The sequence below is a fragment of the Chrysochloris asiatica genome, unplaced genomic scaffold, assembly GCF_000296735.1.
Source record: "Chrysochloris asiatica unplaced genomic scaffold, ChrAsi1.0 scaffold00014, whole genome shotgun sequence".
Classification (NCBI taxonomy): Eukaryota; Metazoa; Chordata; class Mammalia; order Afrosoricida; family Chrysochloridae; genus Chrysochloris; species Chrysochloris asiatica.
Window position 1 is genome coordinate 9,783,985 of NW_006408532.1, and position 22,393 is coordinate 9,806,377.

The 22,393-nt window shown below is 49.7% G+C and overlaps 1 protein-coding gene across 1 annotated transcript in view; it reads left to right on the plus strand.

The window, feature by feature from the left end:
* HMCN2 (hemicentin 2) overlaps positions 1-22,393 on the plus strand; it is a 190,529-nt gene that overhangs the window by 137,459 nt on the left and 30,677 nt on the right. Inside the window, 20 exon segments of the mRNA XM_006834988.1 lie at positions 1,757-1,870; positions 2,331-2,518; positions 3,172-3,268; positions 4,037-4,198; positions 4,367-4,480; positions 5,570-5,772; positions 6,455-6,536; positions 7,599-7,730; positions 13,320-13,463; positions 13,554-13,713; positions 13,801-13,925; positions 14,285-14,468; positions 16,247-16,344; positions 17,088-17,354; positions 17,919-18,094; positions 18,493-18,574; positions 18,667-18,803; positions 19,298-19,439; positions 19,528-19,672; positions 22,223-22,350. Of these exon segments, the coding sequence (XP_006835051.1) occupies positions 1,757-1,870; positions 2,331-2,518; positions 3,172-3,268; positions 4,037-4,198; positions 4,367-4,480; positions 5,570-5,772; positions 6,455-6,536; positions 7,599-7,730; positions 13,320-13,463; positions 13,554-13,713; positions 13,801-13,925; positions 14,285-14,468; positions 16,247-16,344; positions 17,088-17,354; positions 17,919-18,094; positions 18,493-18,574; positions 18,667-18,803; positions 19,298-19,439; positions 19,528-19,672; positions 22,223-22,350 (2,880 nt within the window).

Sequence of the window (22,393 nt, forward strand, 5' to 3'; positions counted from 1 at the left end):
GAAGAGTGTAGTTAATGTCACTGAATTGTACCTGAAGAAGTGGTTGAATTCGTGTCTGTTTTGCTGTATATTCTCAGCAACAACATCAAGAAGTTACTGGGTCCAAGGACAAAGTTCATAAGGGTTAGGAAAGAAGGAGTGTTGGGTTAAGTGATGTTACATTGTGGGGATTGCAGTCAACGACATGAAAGAAAACATGTATGAACTGTTGAATGGAAAACTGCTGACGTGCTCTATAATTCACAATAAAAAGTTAAAAAAAAAAAAGTTAAGAGGAGTGGAGCTTAGAAGTGTCCATTGTCCTGGACTGCTTGTCCAGTCTCCCTCAGCTCCACCAGCCACCACTGGGAGGGATTCAAGGCGCAGAGCCCTGCGAGGGGAGACTGGGTAGTCTCCTGTTAGGATCTGCCCTGTGTCCTGTCAAGCCTGAGTCACTGGAGGATTGGGTCAGGGAGATAGGTTGTGTCAGCCTTTGGACGAGCAGGGTTATAACAGGGCTTGGACTTTGGCTGTTGCAAAAGACAGAGGCCTCTGGGAGGGAGGTAAGGCTGACTGCACACTAGTTGCTCTTGTTGGAAACCCCTGGGCTTATCTTGTCCACTAACCGACCTGAAACTTACCCCAAATCCTGGGTACACAGTGAACTCAGTCACGTACTGACCCACTAATTCAGACCCTGACCATAGATTAATCCCAGCGATCACCAAGCCCTGACCACAGCTATTGACGCTCTCCTACTAGCCATTGATCTCTAATCCCACCCAGACCCAGGCCATGAGTGTCTAATCCTAGATATAGAGTGCTCATGATCAAACATGACCCTAATCCTAACCCTGGTTATAGATTAACCCCAACCACCAACTGATACCTATCATGGCCACTGCCTCAAAAGTAGTCACTGTCACCAACTCCGCATGCAGTGATCCTTGGTTCCAGTCCTAGTCACAAGATGACCCATAGTCTAGGCCAGTGATCCCATAACCCAGAATCCTGAGCACACAGGGACCCCTAACTTGGCCCCCACAACAGACCAATTCCAGCCCCCTGTAGACACCTGGTCTGACCCTAACTGGTCCCAGAGTTTGCTGGCCCTCATGCAAGCCCTTGATCACAGAGGCTCCAGGTGATGCCTCCCATCCCACCCCCAGCCTCCTGAAACCCAGATGCTGCCTCCTCTATCCCCCGAGAACTTCGTGACTGCAGCATTGCTGGACACTAGCCCAGCCCTCCTGGCATCATCAAAGAAGCTCACCTGAACATGCTCTGCTGCCATTTTGCTGGGCACTCTTTTGGGAGGTCTCAGTTTTCCATGTGCAAGATGGGAGTAATTAGATCACATACTCCATAGAGTCATTGTGGCCTAAAGCCATAAAATACTCAGCCAGGGCCTAGCACATAACCAAGCCATTATTGTGCTTTGATTTCATCCTCATCTTGACCTATGACCTAGGCTATTGTTGCTGTTAAATGCCATAGAGTCGTTTCCGACTCATAATGACCCATTTATAGGGTGTCCGAGGAACAGCTGGTGGGTTTGAACTGCCAAACTTGCGGTTCGCAGTCCAGTGCTGATCCACAGCACCACACCAGGAGTCCATGACCCGGGCAAGGCAGGGATTATAGTCTGCTTTTCACAGATGGGGCAGAGGGGAGGCAGTGATGTGTCCCAGCTCCCCTCCAGAAGAGACTTGGTTTCCTTGCTCTTGGGAGAGTCTCTAGGTCCTGATCTCATGTCTTTGTCTCGATGTCCCTTCAGGGGGTCGAGTCTTACAGATCCCTCTGGTGCGTGCGGAGGATGCTGGGAGGTACTCCTGCAAGGCCTCCAATGAGGTGGGCGAAGACTGGCTGCACTATGAGCTGCTGGTGCTAAGTGAGTGTGGGTCTGGGGCAGGGCTGTGGAATAGTCTCCAGCAGGGATGGGCTGGGTAGCAACTCAGGACTGTAACTCCCTCATCCTGGGGGTGGGGTGTGTGTGTCTGTGTGTGTGTGTGTGTGTGTGTGTGTGTGTGTGTGTGTCCTTTTCAGTCTTGCTGTACTTTGAGGTAGTTACAGGGATGATGAGTTTGAGCTCTAAAACCAGGTAGAACTTGATTCAAATTCCAAGTTAACTGCTTCCTAGCTGTTTGCCTTTAGGTAAATCACCAACCCTCTCTGTGTCTCAGATGCCTTAGGCTGGAGGGTTTGTTGAGCAAGGCACAAGGAACCCCAGCCAGAGCTTGGCACCAAGTGCAGCTGCTCCTCTTGCCTTCACATCGCTCTCCCTCTGGGAACTTTCCCCAGAGAAGGAGTTCTCGAGCCACCAGCCCATACACTCCTCTCCCCAACCATAGCCCCACCTGTGATCCTGGGTGACACAGAGGAACTGGTGGAGGAGGTGATCGTCAATGCCAGCAGCACCGTCAGCCTACAGTGCCCAGCCTTGGGCAGCCCCATGCCCACCATCTCATGGCTCCAGAATGGGCTGCCTTTCCCCCCGAGCCCACGGCTGCAGGTCCTGGAGGACGGACAAGTCTTGCAGGTCAGGGCAGCCCCTGGACGGACTCAAGCACAGAGCCAGTTGTGGCCTCTGGGTTCCTTGTCTGGAAGCCAAGAAGCTGTCATTTTCTGTGCCAACTGAGGCTTTTTGGCTGAAATGAACCCGGGATTTAATTCAGCTCAAGAAATAATCCTAAAACTATATATGAGGGGCCTTGCTGACCAAGATAGGCTTATCTATCACAGCAGCTAGAAGTTCAGGATGCACAGACATAATGACCCCTGGAGCCTAGTGTGGTACAGAGCATCTTTCTGCTGGAAATCCATCTGACACTTACAGGGCTGTGTCCAGCCTTGGGGCTTCAGGCTGGACCTGGCACCCTCAGTTACCCAGTATCCAGAACACAGAACTCAGCCCAGCACAGAGCTGCCCTTCATGGGGCTGGGGGAGACTGTAGTCAACATCTAATGTTCCCCCCATCCCCACCCCATGCCCACCACTGAATGTCATACAAAGTCCTACATGACTTAGAGTCTGCCATGCCCATCAAAGGGGTGTCCTAAGTCCTGCTTCATCGTGCCTGCTGTGGGTGGGAGGGAGCCCTTGTAGTTGTTCCTGGGGTCGGGGGAGTGGCAGGGTTCAGGAGCCTATCCAGTCTATGGCATCTCCCGGACACCATTTTCCTGCACCCATAGGTTTCCACTACAGAGGTGGGTGATGTCACCAGCTACATGTGTGTGGCTGAGAACCAGGCTGGCTCCGCAGAGAAACTCTTTACCCTCAAGGTCCAAGGTGAGCTGACCCAAGCAGGTCCCCAGCTGAGGTGGGGCTGGTGGTGTCCTGCTCCAGCTCTGCCAATGACCAGCACTGCAGGTCAACCATGTCAGGTTGGGGCAGAAGGGTGGACACACAGCACCTTGGTGCTTCTGATAACCTGGGCTCTGATCCCAGCCTGGTACCAGCTACATCCTGGGCCACAGAGCACTTGGGCAGCCTTGACTGCTGCTCATGCAGCCTCAGATGATTAAAGTAACTTTGGGCACAACCAGAAACATATCTCCTGAGGCCTTACTATTAAGCACTTATTGCATAGCTGGCATGGGGCTGTGCATTTCCTTTGCCAACTCCTTCCAGCAGAGCCATGAAGTCAGCCCCATTTTTCAGCTCAGAGATCACACAAATGGAAGCTACACCACCCCCAGCGTCTGTGCCCTGAACCTCTGCACTCTCATGGCACACACTGTACCTCTGTAATCGTGAGCTCTGCCTCGGGTGTGGTGGCAGCAGCTACCTTGGGAAGGAAGGGTGATAGCTGAGCACTCGAGTCTTAGACTCAAACTTAAGTTTGTATTTTGGCTCTGCCACTGGCCAGCTGTGTGGACTTGGAAAAACAACTCTCCCTCTCTGATCTATGAGCCTCTGTAAGATAGTTATAGTATGTCAAGGCTTCTGCATAGCATTGTATGGAAATGTGCCAAGGGGATGCAGCAGGGGCTCACTGCCCTTCTGCCCATGTGCATTCTCACGTATCTTTCTTTGTCCTGATGGTCATGGGGACAGTCCCACCACGAATCACAGGCCTGACCTCAGAGAAGGTGACTGTCATCCTCAACAGCAGCATCTCCCTCCCCTGTGAGGTCCATGCTCAACCGAGCCCCGAGGTCACATGGTACAAGGACAACCGCGCCCTAACCCTGGGCGAAGATATCTTCCTCTTGCCTGGTGGGTAAACTGAGACTTCAGCATACCTTGGAGGCTGTGTGGGGAGCCAACATTGCTTTCTCAAATCTGGTACCAGGCTGTAAGTCTGGAAGGGATTTAGGATAGGAAAAGTGGGCCTGGGGGCTGGGGCCAGTTTGCTGGTGCGAGGGGCTGGGCTTCCCCTTGCAGGCACCCACACCTTGAAACTGGCGCGAGCACAGCCATCGGATTCTGGGACTTATGTGTGTGAAGCCTTCAATGCCGCTGGCCAAGACCAGAAGCTGGTGCAGCTTAGTGTGCTGGGTATGTTTCGTCTCTGTCCCCCTATCGGCACTCTCCCCAACTCCTTCAATTAGCCCTGAGCCATTTGGGTAGCACAGCCAAGAGACGGGCAGCCAGCACTGGGTGAGACTGAGATGCCCCATGCCCTCTCCCAGGTGTTGGACACACTTGAATTAGAAACTCAGCTGTGCACGTCCTTGCTCTGTGATCTTGAGCCCAGCCAATTCTGTCCTCATAGCAGCTGCCTGAGGTACATGACGGCATCCTGACTGAGCACGAGAGAACACTAGGATCGATTAGTGTTGTCTGCTCAGCATAGGATGAATACCCCTCTATGAGCCTCAGATTTCTCATCTGTAAGGTGGTTGTTATTAAGTGCTGTTGAGTCAGTTCTGACTCATACAGACCCTGAATAGGGTTTCCAAGGCTATAAATCTTTGCAGGAGCAGAAAGCCTCATCTTTCTCCCATGGAGTGACTGGTGGGTTCCAACCATCCATGTAGTGCTTATTTTACAGAGCCACTGCACATCTACACAGCATTTGTTAGCTCTGATGATGGTGAAGTTGAGGAGGAACAGTGTGACAAACCCCCAAGAGCTTGGTCCAGGAAGGGGATTTTTCTAAGCCCGTTTGGTCACCAGACTCTGGGCATGGAGTCTGTGGCAGGACTCATGGTGTGTGGAATCATTTTGGGGAAAAGCTGGCCCGAAGTGCCATGAGCCAGGACACCCTAGAAAGTGCTCTGTCTCCTGGGACTTGACCATTTGTTTGGATGTTCACCTACTATGCTCCAAGTGCCATGTCAGGTCTTGTGGGCCCACAGCTGAGGGTGGAGGCTTCTACAATGATCATTACTACATGTAGGAGGAGTTGGTTTGCTGGAGGGACAGGTAGGAAAGAGCCAGGAGAACTATCCGTGCATCTCAATCCATGTAGGAGGCTGAGGCTCAGAGGGGGCAGGAGCCTTTCCCATGTCACCCAGCACGCCCCTGGCTCCCCTGGAGGTGACGTCCTCTATCTACCCTTGTAGACTATGTCCCTGTGGTGGGGGCCAGGGAGGGCTAAGAGGGAAATGTAGCACTTCATTTTGTTTCCTCTTCTGCCCTCAGTTCCCCCCACATTTAAGCAGACTTCCAGCGGCCCCCAGGACACAGTCCTGGTACCATCTGGAGACAAAGCTGTCCTGAACTGTGAGACAGACTCTCTCCCTGAGCCTGATGTGACCTGGTACAAAGATGGGCAGCCCCTGGTCCTGACACAGCGGTCCCAGACTCTGCTGGGTGGCCAGAGACTGGAGATCCTGGACACCCAGGTAAGAAACCTGGGAGGCATGGGCAGCTGTGGGCAGCTATAGGTGGCTGCAGGACAGTCGTTTCCTAGCTCTGGTGAGCCTGAGGGGTGTTGGAAGGCAGGTGTGTGGAGGCTGCTGCCTTCTTGGCCCACAAGACCCTAAACCAAGGGGGAGGCATAGGGAGAGCACAGGGCTCCATCTAAATGGGTTCTGGACCTGGCTCTACCCTGACCCATGGAGTAACCTTGAGCAGGTCCCTTCTATGTTCCTTGATAATAAAGAGCTATAGGATCTAGAAACTTTGCAGGCTATTCTGGTCAGTCACAGCAGCCTGTGACTCTCTGAAATCTGTTCTGCCCACCCTGCTAGGCGTGGATTAGACAGGATGAACATCTTTTTGCCTTCTGGAACTCCATTCTGGGCTCCTCTTTTCTGGCCCATTCCCATTCCCATCCCCACAGCGAGGCGGCTTGTCCTCTGGACTTGACAGATACACAGGCCCAGATCAGGGAAGCAGTTCTGCCTGTCCTCTTGCTCCTCAAGTCTCTTAGAAAAGGCTAGAAAGTCCCATCTCCTATTGGCTTCCTAGGCAGGACCAGCCTATGTGTGGAGTTGTTGCTCTTGAAGCTTCTGGGATGTGGAGTTTTGAGAGAGCCCTAGGTAACCCCATGTACATCCCCACTATACACTCTCTCTGTCCCAGGTGTCAGATAAAGGTTTATACAGCTGTAAAGTCAGCAATGTGGCTGGAGATGCCATGCGGACCTTCATCCTCACCATCCAGGGTAAGCTGGGCATTGAGTGTGAAGGGGTCAGCCTGGATATTGTTGCCATGGAAACTTGAGCCTCACCCAGGGGCTGCCAAAGACAAAAAAAGGCAATAACTGGAAAGGGGTGCTGCTGAGTGAATAAGGGTACATGATCTAGAACCAAAAGGACTAGGATCCAAATATGGCTCTGCTAACAACTTGTTTTGTAGGGATTAGGAGTTACTTTGCCCCACTGAGCCTCACATTTATCTTCAGTAAAGGGGGCTAAAAGCATCAGCTGCCTGCTGGATATGTAGGAGGCACTTGGCCTCATGGGACCATCACGATTACCTCTATAAAGTAGTGGGCACGGGGCCTGGCATGGCAAGTAAGTTCTTAGATGAAGGAACCCTTAGAACAGAGACTTGGGAGGCTGGAGCCATGTCGCCTCCAATCGTGAAGCTCAAGGGGATTGTCCCATCAGCCCAAGAACAAAACATGGATGGTATTTGATTGGCTATGTGGCTTGAGCTGGGGGAAAGAGAGCCTGTTTGAGCTATCTAGAGAAGCAGGGGATGGAGGTCTGGCCAGATTTTCTTGGGGTCAGGTGTTGTATCAGTTAGGGTATAGACTAAGCTGTGTAGCAAAGAGGCCTCCAATATTATGGATTCAGTGAGAGAGACATTTACCTCTCTCATCTAAAAGCTCAGAATTGCATGTCTACACCGGTGGACATGCATCCAGTCAATACTGTTCCACTGGTAGTGGCCATCTGGAATACATGCGACATCTTGGCTGAGCAGGAGTGTTGGGATCCATTAGTGATGTCTGTCCTGGAGTAGGATGAAGCCTGCTGGTGCATTCGCTATGCAGTGATCATCTTTGGTCTAAGTGGACCACTTCTGAGCTCTGCTTTGTAACAGTCAGCAACTATTTACATTTGTGAATGAAGCAATCCAAGTCTCCATCAGCAGCAGAGGATAAAATGTGAACTCCTAACTACAAAACAGGGCTCTGCGGGCAACCCTGATCTGCCCAATAGGAAGGAAAATAGGGGGGAATGCTCAAGATTCTGGGAATCTGACTTCTTTCCTTCAGTGCCCCCAATGTTTGAGAACCCTAAGATGGAGACAGTGAGCCAGGTGGCTGGAAGCCCTCTGGTCCTGACCTGTGATGTGACTGGAGTCCCTGCACCCACTGTTACGTGGCTGAAGGACAAAATGCCTGTTGGTGAGTACACCATGTCCTTCTTATCTTTTTAGGGTCAAATATTCCTTTATATAACAAAAGACAGCAAAAGCAAGAAAAAGTTGTTTATTGTTAGATGTTCTTGGCAGCACAGTGTGGGCCCCACCTCCTCTTTGTCTTTTAATATTATTGGTCCTTGAAATCCAAATGTCCACCTGGAACTGCTCTTACGGGGTCCTTGTGCCTTCAGTGCACTCTCAGGAGACACAAGACCCCAGTTCTATGCTGTGCAGGGCCTGACACTGAGCTTGTCCCAGAAGCTGCTCCGCTAGTGACTCAACTCTGACCAGAGCCCATCCAGAACTTTCACCTTCTCCTGTCCTCTTCCTCTCTCCGCATTCACCCCATCAGCCAATCAGTGGACCCCTCGTCCTGTCAGCCAATAGATACCACTGGCTCAGGATCTCCACCCATGGCCTCCTCTGGGTCCTAATGCCATCATCCCCCTCCCCACCCCCACATTGATCTACTGGGCCCACTCTCATTGAGACGCAATCCATACTGAAGACTTTGGTCTTTGATCTTCATCAATAAGTATTTTAAGCCCTCTTCACTTTCAACAAAGGAGCTCTGGTAGCGTAGTGGTTACGAATCGGGCTGCGAACCTTAAGGCTAGCAGTTCAAAATTACCAGCTGCTCCGCGGGAGAAAGATGAGGTGTTTTGCTCCCGTAAAGATTTACAGCCTCGGAAACCCTGTACAGGGTCACTATGGGTCGGAACCGACTCGACGGCACTTAACTACTAACTACTACTCACTTTCAGCAAGCAAGGTTGTATCATCTGCATGTCACAGGTTGTTAATGAGTCTTCCTCTAATCCTGATGCCACGGTTTTCTTCATATAATCCAGCTTCTCGGATTATTTGCTCAGCATACAGGTTGAATAAGTATGGAAAGAATACAACCCTGTCATATACCTTTCTTAATTTTAAACCATTCAGTGTTTCCATGTTCTGTTTGAATAACTGCCTCTTGGTCTATGTACAGGTTCCTCATGAGCACAATTAAGTGTTCCGAAATACTCACACTTTGCAATATTGTCCATAGCTTGCATAGTCAATAAAGCACAGGTAAGAATATTTCTGGTATTCTCTGCTTTCAGCTAAGATCCATCTGACATCAGCAATGATATCCCTTGTTTCACATTCGCTTCTGAATCCAATTTGAACCTCTGGAAGCTCTCTGTCAATGTATGGTTGCAGCCATTTCTGTATTACATTTAGTAAAACTTTATTCTCATGGGATATCAAAGACATTGTCCAATGATTTCTGCATTCCGTTGGGTCACCTGTCTTTGGAATGAAACACGAATCTCTCCCAATCAGTTGGCCAGATAGTTGTCTTCCAAATTTCTTGGCAGGGATGAGTGAGTGCCTCCAGTGCTGCCTCACTTTCTTGAAAAATTTCAATTTGTATTCCATCAATTCCCTGTGCCTTGTTCTTTGCCAATTCCTTCAATGCACCTTGGACTTCTTCCTTCAGTATCATTGGCTCTTGGTCATATGCTACCTCTTGAAACGGTTGAACATCAACCATTTCCTTTTGGTACAGTGACTCTGTGTATTCCTTCCATCTTCTTTTGATGCTTTCTGCATCATTCAATAATTTCCCCAGAGAATCTGTCAATAACGAAAGTCGAAGCTTGAATGTTTTCTTCAGTTCTTTCAGCTTGAGGAATGCTGAATGTCTTCTTCCCTTTTGGTTTTTTAACTCCAGATCTTTACACATTTTGTCGTAATATTTGACTTTCCCTTCTCAAGCTGATCTTTGAAATTTTCTGTTCAGCTCTTGTTCCTCCTCATTTCTTCCTTTGCTTTAGCATCTTTATGCTGGTGAGCAAGTTTCAGTGTCTCTTCTGCTATTCAGTTTGATCTTTTCCTTCTTTCTTGTCTTCTTAATGACTTTTTGCTTTCTTCCTGTATGATGTTCTTGGTGTCATTCCACAACTCTTCTGGTCTTCGGTCTTTAGTGTCAAATGTATCATCTGTTCTTCAGATGACCTCTAAATTCAAGGTCATATTTTGGCTCTCGTCGACTTGTTTTCATTCTCTTAAACTTCAGTCTGAATTTGCATATGAGTGATTGATGGTCTGTTCTACAATCTGCCCCCGCCTTGTTTTGGCTGATGTTATGGAGCTTTTTCACCTTCTCTTTACACAAATGTAGTCAGTTTGATTTCTGTATATTCCATCTGGTGAGGCCCATGTGTGTAGTCATCTCTTATATTGTTTTAAAAAGGTATTTGAAATGAACAAATCATTGGTTTTGCAGAATGCTATCATGTGATCTTCAGCATCATTTCTATCATCAAGGCCATATTTTCTAACTACTGATTCTTCCTCTTTGTTTCCAACCTTAGCATTCCAATTGCCAATGATAGACAAGTGGTGGGAATAAGTTGTTGGTCTTGCAAAATTCTATTATGCAGTCTCCAGCATCATTTCTATTACCATGACCATATTTTCTATCAGATCCTTCCTTTTTGTTTCCAACTTTTGCTTTTGAATCACCAGTCATTATCAGTGCATCTTGATTACATGTTTGATCAATATCAGCCTGAAGAAGTTGGCAGAATTCTTCAATTTCATCATCACTGTCATTAGTGATTGGTGCATAAATTTGAGTAATAGTTGTATTAACTGGTCTTCCTTGTAGTCATATGGAGATTATCCTATCACAGACAACATTGTACTTCAAGATAGATCATGAAATGTTCTTTTTGATAATGAGTGCCACACCATTACTCTTTCATTTGACTTTCCCAGCATAGTAATCCATGATTGTCAGATTCACAATGGCCTATACCAGTCCATTTCAGCTCACTAATGCCTACAATATCAATGTTTATGTATTCCATTTCATTTTTGACAGCTTCTAATTTTCCTAGATTCATATTTTGTACATCCACTTTCTGGTTATTAATGGATGTTTGCAACTGTTTCTTCTCATTTTGAATTGATGAAAATCAGAAAAGCTTTGCTCTCTCCACGCCGTTAATGCCGATTCTACTTTGAAGAGGCAGCTCTTCCTCAGTTGCATTTTGAGTGACTTCCAAACGGAGAAGCTCATCTTCCAGCACTATATTAGACAATGTTCCACTGCTATCCATAAAGGTATCAGTGATGAAACATTCAGAAGTAGTCTGCCTCACCTTCCTACTCTGTCTTAGTCTGGAAGCTCCTCTGAAGCCTACCCACCATAGCTGACCCAGCTGGTATTTAAAATACTGGTGGCATAGCTTCTAGCATCATAGCAACACACAATTCACCACAGTATGACAAATTTACAGATAAGTACCGTGTGCAGCCATACTGTAGTTAATTTAAGAACATTTCATCACCCCCAAAAGAAATATCATACCTGGAAACAGCCACTTCTCATTTCTCCCAAGCCACCCAGCCCTAGACAACCACCAATCTACTTCTATCTCTATGGATGTACCTATTCTGAACAATATGATTGTATAAATGCAACAATACATCATGGAACCATTTGTGATTGACTTCTTACACTCAGCATAATATTTCCAAGCTCACTAATTGTCTAGGCTATCGATTTTTATGTATTCCATTTCATGTTTGACAACTTCCAATTTTTCTAGCTTCATACTTCATATGTTCCACCTTCCGATTATTAGTAGATGTTTGCGGCTGTTTCTTCTCATTTTGAGTTGCCTAGGAGTCCTGGTGTGGCACTTCAGGTAATGTGCTGGACTGTAAAGTCAGTTTGAACTGCAAGGTCAGCAATTCAAGCTCATCAGCTGCTCCTAGGAAACCCTATACAAAGTCCCTATGAGTCGGAACTGACTCCAAGGCACTTAACAACAATAAAGGATAGCTATATTGTAGCATTTACCAGAACTTCATTTCATTTATTGCCAAATACTATTCTCTGTGGACATATCACATTTTATGAATCCATTCATTCATTCATGGACATTTGGGTTGTGCCCACTTTTTGACTTTTATGAGTCATGCTGCTATGAACACACATACATGCACAAGTTTTGTGTGGATTTACGCTTTCAGTTCTCTTGAGTATGTACCCACTCCTTGCTTAACAACATGATTAGGTTCCAAAGATCAAGCTGCTATGCAGAATCACTGTTATGTGAGAGCCAGGGTTCATCTTGTGTTCAGCATGGGTGTACTGTCTGTCCCCAGTGGCTCACTGACCATCAGCCAGTGGTACGTCTCAGGATGTACATGGTACTGTGTGTCCCCTTTCTCTACCATGCTTTCCCCACCACTGTGGAGCCTTGGGGGTTGGTGGTGTCTGTAGGTGGGTATTGCCTGCTACTACTACCTGCCCTGGGTGAGACCCCACTCATTCTGTCTGCCCTGCACAGTTCCCTCCCCTCTCTCCACGTCTTGTCTCCCCCTACCAACTTCCCTGGCAGCTTCCCTCTGCCCACCCAGGATCTTGCATCTTCTGCAGTTACCCTGAACCCTCTGTGGCCAGACCAAGACATGCAGGTAAATGGGAGAAGGTGTCCCATGACTAGTCAGCTGCTGTCACTCACATGTTCTGATCGTTGCTGGGCCCCCCAGTATATTGTGGGTCATTGGCAGTGCTACCTGAAAGTTTTTCAAAGTTGTAGCAAATGCAAAATGTCAGATAAGAGATCACTGATACAGTAAGGAGTAGTAGGTGCATATTGGGGGTGGGGGTGGAACTGCTAGGGTACTGTCTCTCTTGATTCTAGACTTTTGTGCATGCTGTTCTCCTGGCTGGAATTCCACCCTGACCCCGGTTAACCCCACTTTCACGGGCTAAGTCCTGCTAACGTTCACATCTCAACTGATACTCATTCCCTCTGAAGCCCTCTGTGACCACCCTCACCTCTAGGACCCTGGGCTCCATTAGGGGCTTTGCCTATCTCCTCTGATACATTTTTAACTCCTTGAGGACAAGAATGGTGTCTTATTCATCTTTAATTTCCAGGCTTAAGATTGGGACATATAGTAGGAGCTCAATCAACTTTGTGTTGGAAGTTGATTAGACAAATGAGGATCTGACAGAGTGTGGGTCAGCCTGGGTTGGTACAGTTAGAGAAAGCCTCGGACAGAGGTGAGCTGACAAGAATGAAAAGGGAGACCTCTCAGGCTGGGGCTGGAGGTGGGGTACAGCAACCGAAGCAGAGGTCCAGGGGAAGGCCTGGGTCAGGGTCATTGAGGGACTGGTCCACTTTGGTAGGTCGGAGGGAGGTACAGGTGTAGAATTATAGGGAGGGTGGAGCATGGGGGCTGGGCTTGAGAGTCAACAGGAAGAGTAGTAAGGTTCTTGGGTCCTAAAGGGAACTGGGTCCCTTGGGAAGAAATGCCTTCAGTGGAAGCAAATCAGATGGAGTTTTAAGGAATAGACAATCAAAGGAATACAGGCTGCTAGAGTTTGAAATGTATAAGAGAAGGAAATTCTGCCCCACTCTGGGCCTCAGTTTCCCTATGAGCATAGAAGAAATGGGTGATTTGATGGTTCCCGGTGGTCTTTCCAGCTTTGTGGGTCACATGACTTCTGTGTCCGGTGGTGGTCTTGTGCTGGTGAAGGCCTGGCATGTCCTTCCTCCCACAGAGAGCAGTGTGGCCCAGGGCGTGGTCTCCCGAGGGGGCCGCCTCCAGCTGAGTCGCTTACAGCCAGCTCAGGGTGGCACCTACACATGTGTGGCTGAGAATGCTGAGGCTGAGGCCCGCAAGGACTTCCTGGTGGCTGTGCTAGGTACATCTTTGCCCTGAGTCCCTTTCCTGCCCCCACCCCATGCTTGCCCCTACCTCTGCCCCAGGCCTTACCCATAGGCCCCTGCCACAGTGGCCCCCTGGATCCGGAGCTCAGGCACCGCCCAGGAGCACAATGTCTTAGAGGGGCAGGAGGTGCGACTAGACTGCGAAGCCGAGGGCCAGCCACCTCCAGATGTGACCTGGCTAAAGGACGGTGGGCCATTGGACCAGGGTGTGAGTCCCCACCTCCGGTAAGTCCAAGCCTGTACCTTCCCCATGCAGGCAGTGGGGCCCCTAGGCCCTCACACACCTACTCTCGGCTCTCCCTCCCTGTGCAGATTCTACCTGGATGGCAGCTCCCTGGTGCTGAAGGATCTGAGGGCCTCAGACTCTGGTGCCTATACCTGTGTGGCCCACAACCCTGCTGGGGAGGACGCCAGACTGCACACTGTGCACGTGCTGGGTGAGGAGGGCAGCCCCCACCGTCTGGGACCGCTAGCAGTGTGATCAACATGGGAGCCTACAGTAGAGGCACCTGGGAGAGTGAGAGCTGGCTCAACTATGTGCAAGCCAGGCCACTATCAGACCTCTCTGGGCCTCAGTCCCTCATCCACAAACTAGACATGTAACAACTCCAACCCTCTGGATCTTAAGGGGAATCTTAGAGGATAAGTGTAAATGACCCCTCAGTGGTCCTCATTCCTCACATGGGGTGCATATGGTTGTTTGTGGCAGAATGCTAGGTATTGGCACTTTCCTGATGGGACACCTACACCCCGAGCCCCTCATTGTTCCTCTTCTGTCCTCTCTGCCCACCCCCAGTCCCACCCACCATCAAGCAGGGAGCAGACAGCACTGGAACCCTAGTGAGCAGACCTGGGGAGCTGGTGACCATGGCGTGCCCCGTCCGGGGCTCCCCACCCATCCACGTGAGCTGGCTCAAGGACGGCCTGCCCCTCCCGCTATCCCAGCGCACACACCTCCATGGCTCTGGCCAAACCCTCAGGTAGGGAAGCAGCTCCCCATCTTGGCCTGCCAACTGATCGTAGACCCCAGTGACACCCTTCAGGCAGCTTGAGTTTTAAACACATCTGTGTACTGACTGAAATAAAAATGATATAGATAGCCATTTATGATGGAGAGAATGAGAGGACTCCAGTCTCAAATAGAACTCCACTGGAGCTCAGAGATGAAGGGGCCTCCACCCTCAGACACCCATACAGAATATGGAGGTGGCACCTCATGGTCCCCAATGCAACCTGGCTCTGGGGCAGAGAAAATGAAGAAAGGTTTCCAGAAAACAGGTGCCTGAGCAAAGTCTTCATGCATTCAAAGACACTTATAGAGTGCTTAGTGTTCCAGGCAGGATAAGCACTGGACCGCAAGGTCAATTTGAACCACAATGTCGGTGGTTCAAACTCACCTCAGAAGCCCTCATTACACAGGGTCAGTTGCTATGAGTTGGAACCAACTTGACGACACTTACAACAACAACAAGTGTTCCAGACAGAGGGATAGAGCAGGGGGCAAGAGAAAGCCCCTGCTTCTGCAAGTTTCAGGGGACAGGGGCATATGTGTGTAAAACAAACAGATGTAAGAATGAAATGTCAGGAAGGATACATATTCTGAAGAAGAATACAGCAGGGGGAGGGGTTAGGCGGTGCTATTTTAGGGTGCTCACAGTGGCATCTGTGGTGAACCTGAGGGAGAGACAAGAGGGCAAATGGATTCAGAAGAGAATAGAGTCTAGACAAAGCAAACAAAACCTGAAGATACTGAGATGGGAGTGTGCCCAGTGTGCCCAAGAAACAGAGTGAATGAAGATGGGAGAGAATCAGGGAAGGCTAGAGGCTGTAGGGCATTACCAACCCCTGGAAAGACTTGGGGTTTTTTTCTTAAGAAAGATGGAAACCCACGGGGGAAGGGACGAGGCAGTGCAGGAGCACAATGATCTGACTTAGGCGCTCCAAGAATCCTTCTGGCTGCTGCATGGACAACTGACTATGGGGCGAGGGTTGTTGTAAGCATCCAGGTGAGGCAGGACGTGGCCTGGGCCAGGGAAGGGAATTGTGACGAACTGAGAGTAAGAGAAGATTCACAGACGAGGCCAAGTATTGTACTGTAGAGTGCAGGGAGATGGGCATTCAGGGAGTGCCAACAAACAGGTGGTTCTAGAAGCCAGGAGTAGCTGTAGCCCCCAGGATGAGTGTGGACTGCAGCCCTGACTGCCAGTTTAGGGCAGATCTAAAGAGAGAAAGGCCAAGGAAAAAGGTAGACCAGGAGTATGTGGGGAGTAGGAGGAAGTAGAGGAGGATGTGCCATCGTGGGAGGGAGAGGCCAACAGACCAAATGAGACAAGGCTTGGGAATTGACCATTGGCTTTGGTGACACCGTGGTTGGTCGTGGCCTTGACAAGAAGTTTAGGAGGTGTGGTTCAGGCAAGAGCCAGATTGGAGTGGGTTCCCAGAAGGTGAAAGAACAGACTGTGGAAACAACTCTTACAGAGTCTGAAGGCAAAGACGCAAGCTGTCCTCACAGCAGGACCAACAGAAGCCTAGAGACCAGAGAAGCTGTCAGAACGTTGGAAACAGGAAACTTGGCTGTGGAGCCAGGTGGGATTAAGATGGCAATAGGCCCTGAGAAAGAAGAGATTTGGGACTTTACTGTGGGGACATTGGAGAGCCAGGAAAGGGTACATGTAAGCAGAGGCTAGACTTGTTCAGGTTCACATGTTAAGGTGTGCCCACTGAGCTTACCCATCTCTCACTCCTCTTGGATATTCAGGATTTCCCAGGTGCAGTTGGCAGATTCGGGCATTTTTACCTGTGTGGCTGCAAGTCCAGCTGGCGTGGCTGACAGGAACTTCACCCTGCAGGTGCACGGTATGAAGCAGGGGGTGGGGTGCATAGGTCATTTGGCCTTGACAGGTGAGAATCAAGACCCTTGTCCCCTCTGCTCCTCTGGGTGAAAGGAAGGATCAGTCATGATATCAATGTAAGGTCAACACATCAACTTGGTCTTGCATGGATTCGGTTTATCTTCCATTCATCTCATAGGTAGTGGTAGGATGCTCTGGGAAGCCTGGGACTTGCCAGGTGTAAAATGCAGCTGAGAGCAGAGGTGACTCCTGCCCACAGGAAACAGTGTGGGAAGTAGCTCTGTAAAGAGATCACTACAATTCTGGGGGAAATAGAGGATGTTGGAGAGTCCTTCGGTGGTGCAAACGGTGAACACACTCAGCTGCTAAATGAGAGATTAGAGGTAAGTCTACCTAGAGGCATCTCAGAAGAAAGACCTGGAGATCTGCTTGCAAAAACCCTGGAAACCCTCTGGATCATAGTTCTACTCTGACACACATGGGGGTGCCATGAGTCAGAGCCAACTGCATGGCATCTGATGGAAAGATGCTGTGAGAACACAGAGAAGGGCCCTCACCTGGCCTTGGAGGTTCAGGGAAGGCTTCCTGGAGGAGGCAAGGTTCTAAGCTCAGAATTGAAGATGAGAAGGGAATGTCCAGGAAAAGGGCCTTCTGGCCAGAAGTAACAAACAGCCTGTGCTAAAGTCCAGAGGTGAGGACAGCATGGCATGGAATAAAATGACTCCCAACCACCCTTTGCCTCCACAGTGCCCCCTGTCCTGGAGCCAGTGGAGTTCCAGAAAGACGTGGTAGTGGTCCGTGGCTCCTCAGTGGTCCTCCCCTGTGAGGCCCGGGGCAGCCCTCTGCCCCTCGTGTCATGGATGAAGGATGGGGAGCCCTTATTTCCTCAGAGCGTGGAGCAGGGGCCTGGCCTACAGCTGGAGACCGTGAAGCCCAGTGACTCAGGGACCTATTCCTGTGTGGCCACAAGCAAGACAGGGGAAGCCAAGAGGCATTTCCAGCTGACAGTGATGGGTTGGTCATTTGCCCAGTGGACCAGGGTGGAGAGGGCAGGGCTCTAGGGCATGGTGGAGAAGATGGGGGTGGGGAAGGGAGGCTTGAGGTTGCTGCCTGGGAGCAGGGCTTCTGAGATGTGTTGGGTCATTGCAGGTCACTGACTTGGTCTGCAGGGGCTTGGGCAGCTGGGATGTTTGAGTCTCTCAGGGCTGTAGGCCTTGGTCTTATCCACCAAACTTTGATGGCAGAAGCAAGATTAAGAGTCACCAAAATCTGGGGACAGAGCCCAAGTTTCAAGCACAATATTTTGCAGTGTTGGAAAAGTGCCTGCAAATAGTGCTTCCCTCAGTACTGTGTCCTTATGGGGTTTAAAGCACCGCTCATGGTTGCTTACCCTTGAGGGTCAATGTGCATCTGAGAGACCAGTTTCTGATGTCTGCAGTACTTTAGAGCCCTCATCCCCCTGTTTGCAATCCATTCTGTTAGCTACTGGTGGGCAGAGAATAGCAAGGAGATAAGTCCCAGCTCCCAACCCACCACTGTGGCCCTCATGGCTGGCTGGGGTGGGGGGTTTTCTTGCAGATCCTCCCCACATCGAGGACTCCGGCCAGACAGCAGAACTGTGGCTGACCCCTGGCGCCCCCTTGGAGCTCCTCTGTGATGCCCAGGGCAGCCCTCCACCCAACATCACCTGGTATAAAGACGGGCAGACCCTGAGCCGGTCAGAGAACAGCAACAGGGCCAACCGGGTGCTGCGGGTCGAGGGTGTGCAGGTGCTTGCTATAGGATGAACCTGGGGGTGGGGGTGAGGAGAGGTTATGCCAAGCCCTGTACAGGGTCTGAGGATGTGGAGACAACCACATGGGCCATGTCTGCAGGGACCTCCCAGCTGGGTCAGAGCCAAGGCTGATGCACAAACCAAATAACTTCCCATCCAGGGTGTCCTAGGGGCAGAGGAGAGCTGACACATTTTCCAGAAGAGGCGGGCCTTGCTCTAGCCTCTGAAGAAAGAGTGAGATGGAATGGGGAAGGACATTTCAGAGAGAGGGAATGGGTTGGCTGGGAAGGCAGTATGGGGGAGTCGTCAGCCAGGTATAGGAAGGAAACCAGGACTGGAGGTGGGCAGACAGGTGCTCACTTCACTCCACGCCCCCAGGTGGGCGATGCTGGGCTATACACTTGCCTGGCCAAGAGCTCTGCTGGCGAAGTCGAGAAGAACTTCCGAGTCAGAGTTCAAGGTAGGGGGTGCAGAGGTCTGGGGAGAGGTGGGAGGCAAGACACCGCCTGTAGAGGCGAGTCCATCTCTTATGTCCTCTCTGCCCCTGCCCAGCCCCTCCAAGTGTTGTTGGAGCCCGTGGTTCCCGCTCTGTGGTTGGCCTGGCCCCGGGGCAGCTGGTCCTAGAATGCTCAGTGGAGGCAGAGCCAGCACCTGAGATTGAGTGGCACCGAGATGGAATCCTGATGCAGGTAGGGACCAGTTTGGGGACCCAGAAGCTCTGTTTTCTGTCTTTCTCAGGTCCCAGATCCAGGGTGCTGAGGAAAACAATTGCATATTGCTTCCCTCCCTGCATTTTCTCACTCCCCATTGTTTCTATCATCCCCATTTCAAGGATGGGAACACTGAGGCAAGGTTGGGATTTGCACTAGGGCTCCTTCCCATTGTACCTTCCAGCTACACTTAATGGCTGTGTGGCTTGGGTTATTTACTGAGTTTTTTCAGTTCTTCCCTCTAGTGCAGCCAGTTTGCTGCTGTGGACCCAAGGATTGTAGGGCCTTACAATGAGAACACCAGCTCCTTATCAGAGGATGAGTCCCCTCTGCAAGACCCCAGACAGGCAGAGCTCCCAAACAGTGTGTCATCCCCACCCAGAACACCCCCAAGGCTGCCTGCCAACTCAGGAGGGGGCAGAGGCCACTGGTACCTTGGCCTTCCTTACTCCTCGCCCCCCCCGTCTCTGTAGGCAGATGCCCACACACAGTTCCTTGAGCAGGGCAGGTTCCTCAGGCTGCAGGGCCTGAGCACAGCCGACAGTGGTGACTACAGCTGCACAGCACGCAACCCTGCAGGCAGCACCAGTGTAGCCTTCCACGTGGACATCCACAGTGAGTGTACCCCACCCCACCCCACCCCACCCACACTTCCTACAGCTCCAGAGGCTCCCAGCACCTGTTTCCTTTGATTCTCCTCCAGCAACACCCACCATCCAGCCGGGGCCACCCACAGTGAACGCCTCAGCAAACCAGACTGCCTTGCTGGTCTGCCAAGCCAATGGGGTGCCCCAGCCTCTGGTGAGCTGGCTGAAGGACGGGGCTCCTCTGGATCCTCAGAACCCAAGGTAGGAACTGGAATGGGGAGGACACTCTGGTCCTTCTCACGTGCCACTCTGCCAGTAGAAACAAACACCCACTTGGGCAGTGGGAGCAAGAACACCGGGTGTTTCTCAGGACAGGCATGTCCACGAATTAAATGTATAGAGATGTTCTCTGCTTCTGTGTATGTGAGCTTCATGTCTACGTTATGCTTAGACCACTTTCACACTTTCTTTCTCTGTGCACACGACAGATGTGCTCCCCAAGTTTACAGTGAGTTCCTCAGTTCACCCAACCTGCAAGGCCTAGTGAGGCATCAGTGAATATCAGTTCCAGATTTGTAGGGCACAGAATTCCACATGGAAATGCTAAAGCAAATGGAAGAAACGAAGAGGTAAAAGAGCTGAACAGAACATTTCAAAGGGCACCTCGAGAAGACAAAGTCAAATATTAATAAATGAAATGTGCAGACCTGGAGTTGGAAAACCAAAAGGGAAGAATATGCTCAGCATTTCTCAAGCTAAAAGAACTGAAGAAAAAATTCAAAACATGACTTGCAATGTTGAAGGATTCTATGGGCAAAATCTTGAATGATGCAGAAAGCATCAAAAGAAGATTGAAGGAATATACAGAGTCACTATACCCAAAAGAAATGGTTGATGTTCAACCATTCCATGAGGTAGCATATGATCACTAGCCAATGATACTGAAGGAAGAAGTCCAAGGTGCACTGAAGGAAGGTATTGGCACAGAACAAGGTACTGGGAATAGATGGAATACAGATTGAAACATTTCAAGAAACTGAAGCAGCACTGGAGGCACTCACTCATGCCAAAAAATTTGGAAGACAGTCACCTAGCCAACTTATTGGAAGAGATCCATATTTGTCACCATTCCAAAGAGAGGTGACCCAATAGAATGTGGAAATCATTGGACAATATCATTAACATTGCATGCAAGTAAAATTTTGCTAAAGGTAATTAAAAAACGGCTGCATTAACGGAGCTTCCAGATGTTCCGGCCGGATTCAGATGGGACGTGGAACAAGGGATAGATATCACTGCTGGTGTCAGATGGATCTTGGCTTAAAGCAGAGAATACCAGAAAGATGTTTACCTGTGCTTTATTGACTATACAAAGCCTTTCGATTGTGTGGATCATGACAAGCTATGGACAACATTGCAGAGAGTGAGTCTTCCAGAACACTTAATTGTGCTCAAGACAAACCTGTACAAAGACCAAGAGGCAGTAAGTAGTTCTAACAGAACAAGGGGACACTGGTTTAAAATCAGAAAAGGTGTGTGCCAAGGTTGTAGTCTTTCACCATAGTCATTCAGTCTCTATGCTGAGAATATAATCCGAGAAGCTGGTTTATATGAAGAAGAATGTGGCATCAGGATTGGAGGAAGACTCATTAACAACCTGAAATATGCAGATGATACAACCTTGCTTGCTGAAAGTGAAGAGGACTTAAAATACTTACTGATGAAGATCAAAGACTATAGCCTTCAGTTTGGGTTGCACCTCAATGTAAAAGCAAAACAAAACAAAAAAAGCCCCAAATCCTCACAAGTGGAGAAATAAATAACATCAAGATGAATGGAGAAAAGATGGAAGTTGTAGAAGACTTCATTTTGTTTGGAGCAACACTCATGGAAGCAGAAGTTGAGAAGGCAAATGTGCTACACAAGACCTCTTTAAAGTGTTGAAGAGCAAAGATGTCAGTCTGAGGATTAAGGTGCACCTGGCCCAAACCATAGTATTTTCAGTAACCTCATATACATGTGAAAGTTGGACAATGAATAAGGAAGACCACAGAAGAATTGATGCATTTGAGTTATGGTGTCAAAGGAGAGTAATGGAGGTATCGTGGACTGCCAGGAGAACAAACAAATCTGTGTTGAAAGAAGCACAGCCAGAATTCTCCTTACAAGCCAGGATGGCCAAGCTTTGTCTCTCATATTTCAAACATAGTATCAGGAGGGGCCAGTCCCTGAAGAAGGACATCATGTTTGACAGAGTGGAAGGTCAGCAGAAAACAGAAAGACCCCCAATGAGATGGATTGGCACAGTGGCAGCAGCAGTGGGCTCCAGTGTAACAATGATTGTGAGATTGATGCAGGACCGGGCAGTGTTTCATTCTGTTGTGCATAATATTGCCATGAGTCAGTACCAACTCAATGACACCTAACAACAAAAGGGCATAGAAATCAATTGGTCCAGCATGAGTGACATGTCCATCCTCAGTAACCACAGGGAGGATTGCACCTCTCAGACCTGGTTTTAGAGTTGACCTTGGGAATGAGTAGGTCTCAGAGCAGGAGAGGCGGGGCCAGGCAGAAGTGTGGGAGGCCTGAAGCAGCTCCTCTCTCCTCCTTTGTGATGCTGGGTTGGAACTGCCAATGACTGTGATCCTCTGACCTTGGCCTCGGGCTCGCAGGACTCAGACTGCTGAGGTGCACCCTCTTGCTGGGGTGAGGAGGAAGGTTTTACTGGAAATACCACAAGAGGTCCAGGCTTTCACAGTGCCCAGCTTGGCCTGCTGGTCTCCATGGTAACCCCTCCCTCTTTTCCAGATTGGAGGTTTTACCTAAAGGTTCCCTGAGGATCCAGCCAGTCCTGGCCCAAGATGCTGGCCACTACCTCTGCATGGCATCCAACTCCGCAGGCTCTGATCGGCAAGGCCTAGATCTCCAGGTTTTCGGTAGGTGGACAAGGAAGGGTGTGTTCCTTGTCTTCAGCCTCCA